A 17,631-nucleotide genomic window follows, 5' to 3' on the forward strand; every position below is an offset into this window, starting at 1 on the left:
CAATCCCTCGATGCTGAGGAGTACTGCTGCGCTTAGAAACACGCGAATATGTTTATTTGTGGTACTTGGAGCGACGCGCGACGCACGCGCAAGCCATGCCTTCGCCACTTCAGTTGTTTCGTACCAAGCCGTACGGACGCGCGTATTATAATGAAAAATATGTGTGTGTCGTGATTAAACGAAATACATGTGTTACTTGTAAACAGTGAAACGGTTACGATGTCTAACAACAAGGAACACGGCAAGCAAAGAAAAAATGAACATTCATTGAAGCACTTACCGAGTGAAGTGTTATTAAAAGCGCGAAGCACTCTTTTCTCGTTAGGTGGTGCACTCAAGCCTAAACATGAGCAACAACAAAGACCAAAGCTACCTAAGCAAGAGGCGAAAGACAAGAAGAATCAAGAGAAACTAAAAACCAGCCGGTCTGAGCCAGAATTTAGTGAAGTTCGAAAAAACAAGCACAGAAGTAGAATTGAAGATGTTCATCCCCGTGACTACCCGGGTGGTTTGAGACCTAGGCCTTTATCAGTAGGAGCTACAAAGCGATATGAAAAAGAATTTGATGACTATCATAGCGGTCCTTTTCCAAAGGACCCATCACCGTTACGTCGGCAATTCGACTCTGCGGAAGAAGTTTGCGTGCAGTCACGTCTCGTGATACCTGTTATTGAAAGACTGAATCCAGATATCCAAATACAGGATGTCAATGAAAGACCTAGGAAGAAACTATCGTTTCGTGAGCCCGAGATAATTAGTGGTGGAAGTGCGACACTGGGTCGTTCTCATAAGTTAATGGGTGTGAATAGTCTCTCCAGAAGGCCTAATAGGCTGTCACTGCGGTCAGAGCCTCATGCCTCTAGTTTAGAAGGATTGGATTCAGATTTAGAGGTACGTGGGCTTTGATAATTTCATTTTAAAATTGTTTGAATGCACCGGCAACATTTCATTCACCACAAAAATAAATGACGATGTCTATCAGCTTAAATTAAAAGCTCTGTTTTGATTATTACCTAGAACTCACCTTCTCGGAATATTACATTTATGACTGTTTATTTATTTATACTATCCTGTCATATGTCAAAATAAAAAACGTGAATACCTTCCGTTCCATTTCATTTGAAATTATACAATTTATACAAGACAGTTAAATTGGAATAGTTCGTTGAAGGAACAAACTACAATTACGTCAACAGACTAATTGGTACACTTATGTTGATGGCCAAGAAATACATTCGGTTGGTGTAACATGGAAGCTGTAACAATAGCGGAGCGGACAGCGGGCGGTCGTGCAGCCACACACTGCTGTGGGCACAGGCCCGCCAACTGTTTGATGTTTATTTTGATATCGTCCGCTGGCCCCGGCCAAGGACCGCGACGCTCACGGAAGCGCAATTTCTTATAAATCGAAATCTCCAGTGACATTTATCTGCGTATTATTTTGCTGTGTCGTAGACTTACGTCAAGGGCGATACTTCCGTCGTCAAGTCCATTTATTATTTAGAAAACTTTGGTAGAACCGGTAATGTTTGCACCGAAGATATTTTGGAACTGCCGCCGCCAACGTGTGAATTACGCACTAGAATAGTTACTAAAACATAGTCTCGCTATCATTAATTCTCTCGGTGCGTTTAGTTTACATTCGGATTCAACATACAAGTGCTAATGGAGTGAAATGAAGCATGCAGCGTACCGCGGTTTGCTAATTGTATTATAATTACACGAACCTAAGAGTACAACCTACAATATGCAGACCACTTGTTATAAGAGATTGCGTCGAGTAGCAGTGGGCGATGCATTCTTTTGAAATACATGCACTTGTTTATCTTACCTAGGTCTAATTGGGAGTAGATAATTTTATTAAAAGGTTAACAAATTTTATGAGTCACTTTACTCCGCCCTATACCACAATAAAATTGCTGACACCATCAAATTACCAATACAAAATACATGTGTATTTCTGTTGATCACCGAAATCTTTCACTCGTCCGCAGTACTCACAGTTCATATCGATACTCATTAAAGCTGTACATGGATATGCCGGTGGAAGCTCAGTAATTAATGATAAACAATACATTATAATAATGATGTTTACCAAACAACTCACGTAAAATTATTGTTAGAAGCTAAAGGCCAATTTAGTGTTTACACCAAAGTTACTTTATTATCTGTTGTTAATGTTCAGTCCATTTTAATGAAGTCAGTGTATTAATATGCATAAAATAATATGTTTTCCTATAGACTTTTATAACTAATATCCATAATATATTTTACTAAAAATTCTAAATCCAGCACAACAAATCAAAGAGGAACAAACATCTAAGCGGAACCAAATCAGAATGTTTTGGCTCATAGCAGAAAAAGAACTTTATTCACGTAGAATACGACATCAAGAAAGATTATGCTGAACGACATTATAATTTTTATTACGTCCACTATAGCTGTAGAGAATTAATACGATTCCAAATTGTAGATTCTTTAAGCGTAAAAATGGAATATAATCTTGTAACAGTTGGTATGTCTGACGTTTCGTATCGATATCCGATACACCCTTGCCAATGTCACCTCGGGGCTCTCTCCTCCTGCTACTTGACTTTTCTTATGAAATGTTTGTAATTTATTAGTAGGAGTAAGATGCAGGAGTCGTAAACACGGGGCTGCGCTTTTATTGAGAGCGAACTCCGTCCGCGGCGGTACCGGCACGTACAAAAGCTTTTATCCTAAACCAACCACATTTCTTTGACCTCACTCCAGCAGGAGTGACGATGCCAGCGAAAATAGACGACTGACGTGTACATGGCAATGAGGTAGCCAAAAATTATGATCGGCATAAAGGTCATTGTCTCGGCCTCACCAATTTTTGTCCCAATTTCCCTAAAAATAGTTGTGATACTCGTACCACACAGCTGTGTAAATACAGAGCCGTCTCGGTTTCCATTCTCTGTAATACTTTATGAAATCGATTTTTCCATGATTAGTGATTTACTTTTTAATTAGAAACGCCAGTAGGCCTATTTTATGAAACAGGTGTGCTTTTCGTTCGCTTTCAGTTTTTGTTTCTCGTTCCTTGCTCTTTTTACCCACTGTCTACCAGCTTGCTTGTAAGTCGGTGACGCCTTATTGATATTCCAGACACAAAAGACATAAATAATTTCGAAGGATCAGTTGCGGAAAACTTTATAGACCAAATCGATGTTGTAAACCCCATAAATATTTGATAAATGTGTTAAATCTCACTGGAGTTAATAAAAAAACTAAACATGAAAGTCATAAAAAGATTATGTGATAAATATTAAATATACCTGATGCAGTGACTCAGAATGCTACTGCTGAGGACGATCAAAATGGTTCCTGAGTTTTACGATATTGAAGTAATAGATTTGATTGCAATTGATTATTATGGGAAACGCCAACGGAGCCGTTTTTATGGTATACGTATCATAATACTTTCAATATAACAGTACCTTAATCAAAGAGATGTTTAATAGTTAGTTTATTCAGGCTGCTTTGTCTTCTCCGGGTTTCGATGATCATTTGTCATTATCTGGTCTTCTATCTGAACAGAAGCGGATAGCTTAATGTTTCAGAGCAGGTAGCTAATACCCGTTTTAGTGATCCATCAGTAATCCGCGTACAAATATTGGGCGTTTCAATCATCGATCAGTGTCAAACTTTGCCATTATTCACACAAACGGGCCTTGAACGGCTATTTATTTTATTATGGATATTAAGGAACTTGAATTATTAGTTTCTATCGGCCCGACAGGCCCGTTGGAGTTTTCAGAGCGAGTCCGTGCGTGCGTATTCGAGGTATCATGAAAAACTTTTCGCGAAACACATTTATTTCTCTGTAAAGGTTTTTTATTATTTTTTCTCACAAAGGTGTAATGTATTTACGAAGTTTTATAATAAAGAGGGACACGTGTCGAGACTCGGCCGCAAATCTTGAACACTTCTAACATTATACAAACGAACTTCGTTCAAAGCAAATTAATTGAGTTCTGTGTAAAAACGAGCATGTTTTTTGTTTCCCTGTTCGTACATGTCATATTAGCGTCAATTTATGTAGGATCACGAGGTTTGACAAATAGTGGTATCGTATCTTTTTCTTAAAATGCACGAGGAGTGTAATATCGTGTCGATCTCTGGCCGTGGGCCAAGGACTGCCGCTGAACTCTGTCTTGTGTCCACTCCATTACACTTATTATAAAGATTCCACTTCATTAGCGCATCTAGGCCAGAAATTCCAAAATTTCAAGCTCAATTTAATATAATAAACTGGAATTATCCATGTAATATAGTGCATTAGATAGTTATTGCCCGATAAACGTGTCCGAATTATATCTTCATGTTGGCTAGTCACTGGAAAATATTACTCCAACTACACGAAATTATTGTGCGATAATTTCGTGATTTGCACTATTAGATTGCGAGATATTTTATGTTATCTTTCCACGCATTTCATGTCAAACAAAGTGAAAACATGCAATCGACTCACACAAGGCTTTTTTTACCACAAACTCTACCGTTTAATTTCATCATCATACGATAAAATACCGCATCAGACTCCGAAATACCAAGATCTTTCTATGCAAAAGCCATAGAAGATTCAGTCAATAGAAACGTAATAGTTCAGGTTTTGTGTTAGATATCTATACATATAATAAAATCGTAGAAAAGTGCTGTCTGTACATTGAAAATAAAAATAAAAAAAATAGCAGGGGTTATTGTTATGTCGATGTCGAACCCAAAAATGTAATTAACTTTTTTTTTGTCTGTTTGTCTGTTTGTCTGTTTGTCTGTTTGTCTGTTTGTCTGTTTGTCTGTTTGTCTGTTTGTCTGTTCGTCTGTGCGCGCTAATCTCAGAAACGGCTGATCCGAGTTGGATGCGGTTTTCACGAATATATTGTGGGATGCTTAAATTTACATTTAGTGTTTGTTTCATGTCAATCGGTTCATAAATAAAAAAGTTATGTCAAATTAAAGAATCACGTCGAACATTCTATGCTTATACCATTAATCTCCGCAACTATTTGACGGATTTGGTTGAAATTTGGTACAGATATAGTTTAGAACCTTAGAAAGGACATAGATATATTTTTATTTCAAAAATCAAAAAATAAAAATAAGAAATAAATTATTTATAAATAATTCTATGTCGATCGTTACACGACTTCGGATCATGTTATTGTTTTAATTCATCGAAAAAAAGTAAATAAATAGTAAAAAGGTATGAAAAAAATAATATCAATATAATAAAACATTTAGTACAAAGAAAATGCTCTAACGGAGTATAGATAATTCTATGTCGATCGTTACACGACTTCGGTTCATGTTATTGTTTTAATTCATCGAAAAAAGTAAATAAATAGTAAAAAGGTATGAAAAAAATTATATCAATATAATTAAACTTTTAGTACAAAGAAAATGCCCGAACGGAGTATAAATAAATAATCCAAGTTGTCTTTCGATTTCGGATCGAAATAGATCGCGCTATGGTTTCGTTACATTCATTTGGCTGGGTATCGGCCGAGCGCTTCGGTACTATCGTAGAAAAAGTGTATTATCAGTCGTATGATTATTTGTCTGTAGTGGTCCTGCTGTTTCGTATATTCTAAATTGGTTTCGTTGTATTTGTCAATTAATAAGTTTATTTGTTGGGTTTTCCTGGTTTTTTGGTAACCTATTTAACGTAGGTTTAGTTTGATATCGATTATTAGTAGTTACTGTAGTTAGTTTTTTTAATAAAATTGTAAGTCTAATTTTTTTTTAATTAGATTAGATTTAAGTCGTTTCTTTTAAATTATTTAGTTTAAGCTTGGTTATTATAGCATAGAGGATAGGTTGTAATATAGTTTCTTTTTTAATTGTTATAAATTCGTAATTCGTAGCTTTCTTTAGTTTTAAGTTAGTTTAAGTCCGTTTTTAAACTATTTTTTCAATGCCCTAAGTGAGTATACATCTATTAAATTCAAACGCAGAGCTCATTATGTTGATTTTTGAAGAGTTCCCTGGAATATCTTCCACATCTCATTTTTGAAGAGATCCCGCGAGATCGGGAACTATGTGGTTAAAACCAAAAATTAGCCGGAAGTCACTATTCCACGCGAACGAAGTCGCGGGCAAAAGCTAGTTTTATCAATAAATATATGACCATGTACAGTTGGGGCCCAGTAGGGCTGATGCCGACCTCGAGCTGCGGACTGCCTAGCACGTTACCGGGGCTCCGGCTCGAAATGCAGGAGTAGGAACGAAGTCAGTAAAAGTTTAACTCTCCCTCTTTCCTCGCCCAAGGCGGAACAAGTCATTGGATAATTTTCCATCCTCTGTCCAAAAAATACGTCTGTGTTTATCCCGTTCTGATGTTTTACAAATACGATCGTATCAACCAAATTATTATTATATAAATAAAACACTTCATTTATTTTAAACGTCACAATATAGTTTTTATTTTTTAAATCACGCCACTCTCAAATGATAACTGACGACTATTATAACCCACTCATCATATCTGTTAAAAACATCTCTCTCAATTATTTTCTCCTATGATTTTATGACAGCAGTAAAAATTGTTTACTCATGAATATGAAAATGTATATATATAGGTATATAAGTAGGCACATTTATGCTTACCTGTGTTTTCATTTACCGCGGATGATTGGGTTATGAATAATATCTTCGGTCGCAGGCGGGTTGGTTCGATACGTGGTAATACTTCGCACCGACATTTGATTGGTACGGTAACGATTTTGTTTCAATTTCACGGCTACTCTTTGGTTTGAAACATAAGCGTTGAACCTGAATAATCTGCTCCATCCGTTACGCGAACTGAATGAGAGGAGCATTAATTAAACACATGTCATCTCCCACGCTTACTCCGCGCCCAGACCTTTTATCTCCCCTTTGTAAAATATCATTCGCAGTTGTACCCTTTTATTCCCATTGTGAGTCGCAGCGACGGGTTCAACGCTCTAAAACGTAGAATAATTTGCACATCTTTCGAAGTAACTAACAGAACTAGCACCTCGGATTAGTGGTCGCCAGCTCGCCACGTTAGTACGAGGTAGTTCTCTTTACGAGATTCAATACTAAAGTAGGCAAAGTACATATTTAGATATACATTTAATGTACGTTACTAAAAAAATATGTATTTTCTATAGAAAAAAAATTATTAATATTTCAAGTGTTTACACTGCAAGAAAAACATGCTGAAAAGTCCACCACATTGTAGATATTTCGCTACCGAGCACTTAGGAAAGATACACAAACTCTCGCCGGCAGTTGTGTGCCTTGCTAAACTATTACTTAATAGGTTTAGACACACAACTTGTAATATTCGAGACAAACTTGGACTGAAGCGAACCAGTAGCGGAGCTCTCCATTATTAATACCTTGACATTCATTAAATTGTTTGCCATAGCGACAGATGTAACAGCCGCCAGTGTTGCCTTGTTGCCTTAGCTCCTGAATACTGGAACATCACGTTCGTTTCTGACGAGTACATTGCATGAATAACGCACGCAGAATTGTACCTAGCACAATATGATTTCTTGACCCTAACTTACCTGTCCAAGCCAGGTTGATATTATCTTGAATTTCTTTAGCCTTCACGAAAATCTGCTCATATTTACGAAATCTTTAATAAACTAGACTGTATTTAACACTGTGCGTAAAGGTTATAATATAAAAACTTTTAGCCCGCTAGTCACTAAAGTTAGTCCACTATGAGTATTTTATTTTGAAGTTAAAGACGTTCTAAACAGGTCTAAAACATAACTACACTAAGAAAAATTGCGACCAAGACAAATAAACGAACATTTGACTAAGAAGAGTTACCCTTCGCTACGGAAAGCAACTGTGCAAACTGCGATAGGGTGGTGGGAAGCCAAACCTTATACACAATAAAAACAAGAAATAAATTACATCGGCTGGTTCAATATCATCTAGAGTTCTCTTATTCAAACATATCTTATGAACACTATATCTTCCTTACATTGTTTACTTTTCTCTCACTAACACGACATTTTTCCTATTCTTCATTACGTTGAGCCATCTGTTCATTCTTTGATACAATCTAATTATGAGATGAGACAATATGTATTGTGTTCATAACGAAAATACACAATATCAATCTCGAGATCTCAGCCACATCATGCCCTTAATGTGTGTGCGTAGCTAACAGAACACTTATTCAATAAACACGCACGTTCTGTACTTGATTCTCATTCAACTGGAAACCATCCACGCCCCTAATAGTACTTAAACAAGTCGATAGCAATAGCACTTGATGTTCAGAATTAGGCAGGTGGATAGTAAACGTAATAAAAAGTTGTGATAAAGTGGTCTTAAAATTATGAATTCAATCTTTCGAATGTTGAGTGGATTGCTTCTCTTTAACTGAACCACAGAAAGTGATATGTACCTACCTAATACTTGTATCTATAGTATTTGATAGGACAATGAGAATACTTTGGGTAAAAATAGATGTCTTGTTACAGAGTCAAGCGATGAGGATTGTTCGCACCGTGGGCCAAGCCTTCGAGGTGTGCCATAAGATGCAGATCAACTCTCCGGAGCAGCCTGCTCCCTCCACCTCATCCGCTCCTGATGAGCCAGTAGCCAGCGGCAGCGACATGGCTGCTTCCAAAGGTTTGATATCAACCACCACTAAAGGGCTCATCGAACATACCAATACCTAAGTGCTTGGTTCAGCAACGTTCCACAATAGACACAAATGTATGTCACGATGACCCCTTTACACTGGAGTGCAATTATACACGTTATGACTTGACATCACTGTTCGCATGAAATGGAAAATTTAATAATAGCAACCGAGCTCTTACGTCTTCTGGTTGACATACGAATGTTTTTGCTTCCAGCGACAGATTGTCTTACCATTTATAATATTAATTCTACCTTTGCTTTGCGATTTTTAATCTTGGCGAGTTCATTTTTCTTGGCCAGATCGCGACTTTATCAATGTACCTACGCGTAATTTTTTTTTCGCAATGCGAGTAAAATATAGTGTGTCACGTAAATAAATAACTTTGCCAGAATTTTGAAGTGGATGAACGTATTTTACAAAAAATTATAAAGACGTCAGACGGAGTGTACTTTACTTCTATCGTTAATTTTAAGAAAAATAACTAAATTGTAATTTATTTACTGGATAATAAATTATTTCGATTGTGGCAGTTTTAATAGTAATTCAGGCGCCTCTAATCCTAAATGAAATACAGGCTAAGATCATTCAATAGTAATAAGTAAAAGATGTCGGTTAATAAATTCTATGACATACGTAGGTAATATTTAACGCGTAGACTTCCGAAATTAATACATGAACAATATCATATCTTATATCAGCTTTTATGTTGATTGCGTAAGATTGCCTCTGTTTCGGCAGTTGAAGCGTACAAATAAATAATGGCGGGTGGTCGGTGCAATACGGTCAGGTTTAGTTGCTCATAAGCGGGAAGTCATAAAGGCGAGAGCTGCCTTGTGCCAACAAGGCATCAACATTATTATTTTATTCTTCAGTGGGCGGTCTTAAATATAATGTTATTATTGACTAAACTTGTCAACTCATCATTCATTACATGTCAGTGTTCATTAATTTATGTCCGGTATAAAAGTTTTACTACAGACAGACGCAGACAGAAAGGGTTTACGAATAAATAGTGACGAGCATTACTTTCGTTTTCTTTTTCATGAATCTTATAGTACACAGATATGTCGGTTCCCGCGCCTCGTATTATTTGACAGCTCTACTTGTATCGCAGTACGAAGATGACGTCACATTTTCTTTTTTCGTTGTTACTGCGGGTGGCTTATAATTAGCTTTTATGTATCGTTTTATGACATCCGACGTAACGGGTAGGTAACAGCTGGATTAACGAGCAACGTCATAATTTTATTACCTTTACCTTAATCTACATAGTCATACCTCCATTGGTCTGCCAACACTTTATAGGCATTGGACAATTTATTCCTTCTTGTATACACTCGTTAAAGTCGCCTTTTAAATATTTTAAGGTGGTTTCACGCTATTTTTCCTAACAACTTCATCGCGTGAATATACTTTTATGTTTTCGTGACAACCGTGTCGTTTCATTCGCTGCACGTAATTTGTAGCTTCATGCAAATATCGTAAACATTCATTTAGTATTTTTTCTCACATTGTCACTTTTTGCGTACAAACAGGTGGCCTATACGTACGCCTGTAGGCTGTCCGTAGCGCGTCGCACCGCTCGGTCCAACAACCTAAATTAAGTAGAGATAAAACATTCCGTTTTAATGTTTAAGAGATTTTCTTTAAGATCTAAGGATAATGTTTAGTATAATCCGTCTGTCGTCTTTATAATAAAGAATAAGTACTGCTAGCTATAGAAAATGGTTGTCATTTTCAGTAATTGTTAGTAGAAGTAAGTGATGTTTGATCAACAGAACCTGCTTCGGAGTGCGGTGCCTCTGAGGGAGCTGCCTCTACCACCAAGGTGGTGATTGAGGAGGGAGCTGTGGGAGGTCGTGAGGAGCGACCCAAGACACTGGACCTCCTGCCTCCTCCACCAAGGAAGGAGGGCAAGCGAACCCAGGTAAAGTATACAAAAGATTTTCTAAAAACTTACTAATTAACTAAGTAGTATCCACCCCAAAAGAAATATTTTACAGGTACACATACCTACATAAAACATAACTAAGCTGAACTAATGATATAAGCCTCCTCAATTTAGTACTGAAGTTCCGAGCTAGCCTGCATCTGCGAGCTAAAACTAAACAGTGCCTAATAAATGGTACCCAACTTGTTCAGCGCTAGTTTAACTTCTAGACAGATACCGGCACGTCAACTTAATGCTATTTGTTAATTTTTTTTAAGTTGCTTATCAGTTTTGTAGTAGAAACAAAAGTAGGACGTAATTAGGTTGTGTTAGGGTCCATAATTGAGAATTAATACGCTAGATAATATATTTCAATACCTGTGTACATTATGGATGCAATAAATACTTAATTTGATCATCACCAATATGTACCACTGTTTCGATTAAAATATTGCCGTGTACTAAGGTATCAATCAGTCATCCATCATCCATGTGGTGTGATGGCCCAGAGGTTTAAGACTACCGCTTCTCGTGCATGAATTTGCGGGTACCTACCAACGGCAAATACCAAAGTGACTTCTTCCGAATGATATGTACTTTCTAGGATTATTTAGACACCACTAACAAACGGTGAAGGAAAACATCGTTAGGAAACCTAGGCTTATAATTTCCAATTATAAGTCTGACGCAACCTGCATTGTGCAAGCGTGGTGATTAATGCTCAAACCTTCTCCGTGTGAGAAGAGGCCAGCTGTTTGGTCAGCAGTGGCCACTTGTAGACTGTTGATGTGAAGTCATCAACAAATCAATTAAAGCAAGTATTATATTTTTTGTGTTTTGAATAAATGTTAAGGTACATTGACTGACGAACCATCCCTATCGAACTTCATTTCGTCCACAAACGGAGTCTTCAAAGACGGACGAAAAAAAGTAGCAAACTTAAGCATTCTTCAACATTTTTTATGCATGAGAAAAATTATCATATTCAATGGTTTCGTGTACGTAATGTCTTAATACAGGGATGTATGTATGATAATACTCATACATATTTCCTTCTGAAACCTGCATAATGAAGGTGTTTTAAATTCACTTCTCTGTAAGACTTCATGATTTTTTCATAACAACCATATTGGGATTACGATTTATGGCTCGAGTCGCCTATCAAAATTCGTATGAACGTTTGTTGAGTGATTGCATTTTTAAAATGGCTGGTGCAGTACATATCACGGCTTCAGTTTCCATAAAGAATCACTCATTGTGTTTTCTAAAAAATACTTTAGTGTTCGTAAATGCACCCACGTCACAAGGAACCTTAGGTAGAAATCAAAATCCATACAGACATTAATATAGGTATGAAGATATATTGTAAATTGTACACCTCTGTCCCACCCTCAGGGACTAACTACCACGATGTTATTCAGATACTTGAACCTCTTAAAATAGAACTCGGCTCCCTGAACAGTTAAGTTCCACACTCAAGTACTAAATAATAGTTAATGACTCATGAAGTCGTGTCTAATCGCGCATGATCGTAAACACACATGCAGAATGATTCGTGGTCTCATGCGCATATTGAAATGCCACGACTGTCTCTGTGTCCATACAAATCAAACTATAACAAAGCTAACTTGTAAATTATAAGTAAGACGTTTATTTTACTACTTAATAAGACTAAATTCTAAGAATCCCTGAAACGACAGAAAATAATTGCATATTACCTCATACCTTTATTCACCAAACCTATTGTCATTTGCCATACACATCCCATTCACTTCTAATTTTCATGCTCTTCGGTAGTCAATGAACATAAAAAAAAAATAGAAAATGAAACGATACCTCAATAAACAATTGTTCTCTGTTCGCATTTGCAACAACTATAGCAGTAAAGCGATAAATAAGCTGAAACGTGACATTATTTCTCTTACCTAAACAGTTAGGAAAATAAAACATAATAGATATTATAGAGACTCTCAGTACAAACAAACGAGGATCTAAACTAATTATCTAGAAAGAAAACAAAAGGAAAATCCCAGGATAACAATAGAGCCTAAAGTATGAGCTGCATATTTTATACCCTCTATTATTTATTTAGCCTAGGTAAATCGTTCAGAAGGAACTCTCCAGACGACTCTGCTAGCCTAGTCTGTAGGGCTTCAAACCCGGCATTGTTACCTAATTAACATTTCCAATGGAACACTAAATTTTCAACGTCACCTGGGACCATTCTTATTCGTAACTCAGTTCTCTTCGAAATCTAGAATTAAAGTTTCTAGCATTTTCCAAAAGTCTGGACTTTGTGGGCTTATCAAATTCTCTAGGTGTAGTAGGGAAGTTTGGTTTAAGTTTGTAAAATTGAAGGGCTTATCATTACTTACGTATATTCTCTGGTTATTAATTTTCTGATGTGTCCTTCTTATTCTCAAAATTATTTCTAGCTTTGATCTTAGAACTGTTATACCATTATTGAGCTAATTAAAGATTTATCTTTCAACATAGGTTCTACTTACCTACTTACCTAAATGTATTTTTTTTTATATTGACGGATAACAATACCGACTACATTATAAGTAGTTAGGTATTACAGAGTAATTTTATTACCCGACTGCGCCAGAAGGAGGGTTATGTTTTTCGAGAGTATGTATGTATGTATATATGTATGTATGTATGTATGTATGTATGTATAATTGTTTGGCACGCTCTGCAGCCTAAACGGTTTGATTGATTTTGGCTTGAGAGGTGTCGTTGGATTCGTATTTATTGTGAGAGTGACACTGGATACATCAAAATAATAAAAAAACAAAATGGCGGATTTTTGGCGCCAAATTCGAATATTGCTCACTCTCTAGCCTAAACGACTCGATGGATTTCAGCTTGATAAGGGTCGTTAGATTCGTATTTACTGTGAGAGTGACTATAGAAATAATAAAACTAAAAGAAAATGAAATAAAAAAAGGTAATTTAAAAAACTAAAAAACCCGACTGCGTTTCTTTATAACATGAAAATGAAAAAACCCTAAAACAAGAAAGTCATCGTAAAATTTAAGCAGTCGGGACCCATTCTAAACATTTGGTGACATACAGCTGGCTTTCTAAACTGGGTCCCGACTGCTTAAATTTTACGATGACTTTCTTGTTTTAGGGTTTTTTCATTTTCATGTTATAAAGAAACGCAGTCGGGTTTTTTAGTTTTTTAAATTACCTTTTTTTATGTTGATTGGTTTATCATTACCCACATTTGTATAAACCATAACATAATCTCAAACTAGTCCATTCTTAAAAGCCGGCAACTCGAAAGTCAAAGTCGTAACGACTCACAACAGCTTTGTATTTTTTAAATTGTTCATTATTTCAAAGGAATTATGAGCCATATTTCTTTGAACACAACGTGTATTGTAATCGTTCCTATTTTAATCATATAAAAACATAAACGAAGGCGCTTTTGATCTTTTTTTCTTCCGTTGCTTTATATAATACACAAGTAATTCTTTTAAGACGATTCCCTTGAGGAAATCTCCTAATCTCAGGCTTTACCTCTCCTTATTGGAATTAAAAAAACTCCTCCTTTTGTTTTTGTTTTCTTTATCAGATCGACCTCGGAGTGATTGGGACTTTTGTCCCGATTTTGATCAAATTCAAATAATCTTTTATGTCCAGTCTTACTTTTTACTTGTTAAATATTTCATTATGTGCAAAGCTTTCTCTTTTAGATTGGAACTACAAAGGCTGAATGGACACAATATAGTAATTATTCTGTTCTGCTTTTAAAACACTTTTTAACTATTTATTTTTGTTGTGTTTTTTCAACGTCTACCCTTCAAGGATTACAGACCTTTTATTTGTTTTGAAGCGGTCAGTTGATGGAAAAACTAAACTCATAACGTTTCCACCACAAACAAAAAGTAAAATGTTGAATACACTTTTCTTTTGTGTCATTATGAAAGTTAGTTCTATGTTCTCGTACTTAGTTAAGTGACTTTTGCTTTATTGCGAATCCATTTATCATAATTATTATATATTCAAAATAAAAATAAAAATGGACAAATATTTGAAACCCAAATTATTATTTACCACAGTGAAGAAAAATACTGTTTTTGAAGATCCAAGGAAATATTAATTATCCACGGCAAACCAGCAAAATTACACTATTGAATTAAAACAAATACACACATAGCCAAAATAAATAGTAATCACCGATAGGTATATTTGTATAGTTACCCACATACGTAGAAAACCTACCACGCCAAAATAACAATGGTGGCAACAAAAGACGAATATTACAATAGAAATATGAGAAATATAATTTCCATCTGAGGATTCCGTACGAGTTTTATATTCACACATTTAATTTTGTTTCTAGGGTCCTTGTTTCACCTGAACATGACTACACAATATTCGAATACCCGTATTGTTTATTGAAATCGGGAAACAATTGTTTCCGAAGGTACTGTATTATGACGTCATAGCGCGGTCGGTCTCAACTGTTAATTTTAGTATCATTGCCGGTAATTAATCTACTAGGCGTTACGTGTGACTGATATTTATAACCCTCTCAATACGCCATTTGTATTCAATAACAGATGTTAACTGTTCCTATAAATTGTTCTATTCTTATGATGTGGTGTTCAGAGTTTATAATAGATAGACTGATACAGAAAGTAAATAAAATATATTCCCAGACATGACAGAACTTCTCTTTCTTTGTACATTTTAACAGGGATTAAAGCAATACTTAGGAAAATTTCCAATACGAAAAAAAAGATACCCTTAACAAACTTGTTTAGCTAAAATAAATCAATCACCTAAGTATTTTGTCAAAACTAGCTAATGACTTGGCTGGTTCTATTGATCGCCGCCGTGATTATTATTAATGGACGCGTATTGTACACTCTAGTTTCATTTTTTGGTAAATTTCGCTCATAGATTCCTATAGAGGCTGAATGATTGATAGCATTTTCAGAGCAGAATATTTCATAGTCACTGCAATGTGGGGGTAGAGCGGGTTTCACACATTCAAGCTATCAACACATTTATTAGGACATGTTTGGTTAGGCTTATGTGTAGCTAAATATCCGTAGGGAGTAGTGTGGGCAAGAGGTCAAGTTAAACTGGACTACGAAATTAGTCTCTGAAGTTACAACACTAAAAAGTTTCATATGTTCTTCCTTCGAAGTGTAATAGATATTTTTCAGTCAGGCGATCTCACTCCGTACTCAAGATGAGTTGTCTCAAGTTAACAGAAATTATTTTAATGCACCACTACTTATTTGGGCGATTCCTAAAGACCAAAGTTTCTAACTAGCACATAAAAACTTGTAAAACTTCCTATCCAAAACTTTCGCAAATAAAGTAAAAAGTTTTAAAATTATAGGGCCGACTCGAGAACTCGTTGCTCGAATCCTCTACACACTACACTAAGTACTATATACATAGCACAGAAGAAACAACGGCTCCGGTAAAGTACACATCGATATTTACGAGCGCACCGCAGTAATGAATGAAATATTTGACCTTTGTATATGTTGATCAGCATAATTCTAACAAACGTGGTAAAAATAGATACATTATTATCCAAACTGAAAATAGTAGCAACTACTCCCGATAATCGCCCTCCCACATTGAATCCGAGAGCGTTACTTACAATAAATCAAACCTATAATAATATCATCGGAACGCGAACGTCTTCGATCGCACTTCAACTGGTTCGGCGGTCGGCTTTCGGCTTACTCCCGGCACTAGTGACGCGAATAATTCACTAAATTATATTAAAAGCATTCTCGTTATAAATTATGGCGATAATTCTCAATAGGTACGTTTGTACATTATTTTATTTGCGTCGTTAGTATTCATATTCTATGTATTTGTGTCCGATGCGCAGGACATTTATAATTATATTTACTGCATGAATAATATTTTATCATTAGAGTAAATTATACCGTGCATTACATGGATGGGTAAATGTGTGGCAATTGGCGACATTTGTTCGTGTTCTGTATATACCTACACATCTACAAAATTAAATGTACTGGCTTCGATTGTAGATAAGTACATACAATCATCTTGTCGCTTAAAGAGCTTCGGTTTCGGGGCCTATAAAAACATACTACATTTATACATTTTCACCAAAAGCCTTATTTGTAGGTTAGTATTGTTCACACGGACAAACATTGGCTACTAAATACGTAATTACAAACCAACCCACGTCTTAAATAAACGATATCGTATACATTACATGATACAAGCACTTTACTACAGCAGTGTGTCTTAAGCCGTCCTCGCAGGGCCACGTAAGGTAACCGTGAGTTTACAACAAAACTAGCACTAACTCCAGTCGAGATGCTTTGAATTTTGCAAGTAGTCATTATGCAAAGATCTCGCGTAACGACGGTAAGTTTAAAATCGCGACACATTGCGCCACGCCGCGCCGCTGGATACAACAAGGAATTTGAAACGTCTGCAGAAACGCTACTAGACATTTTGGTACATTGGAGCTAGTATTATCTACCCTTTGCACCCAAGTCACGCCCCTTGTTTGCAACAGAACATTTTCTTCGGTACAAGACCGCATATCTGCACTGCTGTTGACCTCCTCTGTGCCCGCCGCCGCCGTGACTCTCTTACACTACGCTCGCCGTGTTTACACAGCTTCTCCGTGTGAGGTTAGACCAACAGACGCTAGAATGGGAATTGAAATTAATTCATCCATACGTTTATCTTGTAACCCACTCAATAACTTTATATGTATAGAATGAATTTCATATGTAACAGGGAGAAGTAGTATGAAACAGTGAGTCTCGTGCTAAGTTGTTTGAGCCTAATGACATGTCAAGCCATGCCACGGTTGTTTTTCCTTGAATCGCAAGACAAAGTTGATTGTACATAAGTGCACAGTTATGTTATTACTGTCAGGTATTCCAAACAAAACAATTTATTCAAGCTTGTAATTGAATATCTTTTGTTCCGCTTCCGATCATTAGACAAACAAAACAGTAGAAATAATTGAACAATACTGTATTTGCTACTACATCTATCTTCAATA

At 36.2% G+C, this 17,631-nt stretch overlaps 1 protein-coding gene across 3 annotated transcripts in view; it reads left to right on the plus strand.

Moving 5' to 3' along the window:
• LOC118263689 (carboxyl-terminal PDZ ligand of neuronal nitric oxide synthase protein) overlaps positions 1 to 17,631 on the plus strand; it is a 153,758-nt gene that overhangs the window by 119,471 nt on the left and 16,656 nt on the right. For 2 of the 3 annotated variants that reach the window (XM_035575839.2, XM_035575847.2), the window contains exons 6-7: positions 8,499 to 8,649; positions 10,444 to 10,592. In XM_035575839.2, the coding sequence (XP_035431732.2) occupies positions 8,499 to 8,649; positions 10,444 to 10,592 (300 nt within the window). Of the gene's footprint in view, positions 1 to 33; positions 892 to 8,498; positions 8,650 to 10,443; positions 10,593 to 17,631 lie in introns of those variants that run through there. The other variant, XM_035575831.2, reaches the window with a different exon arrangement.

The sequence above is a fragment of the Spodoptera frugiperda genome, chromosome 25, assembly GCF_023101765.2.
Source record: "Spodoptera frugiperda isolate SF20-4 chromosome 25, AGI-APGP_CSIRO_Sfru_2.0, whole genome shotgun sequence".
Classification (NCBI taxonomy): Eukaryota; Metazoa; Arthropoda; class Insecta; order Lepidoptera; family Noctuidae; genus Spodoptera; species Spodoptera frugiperda.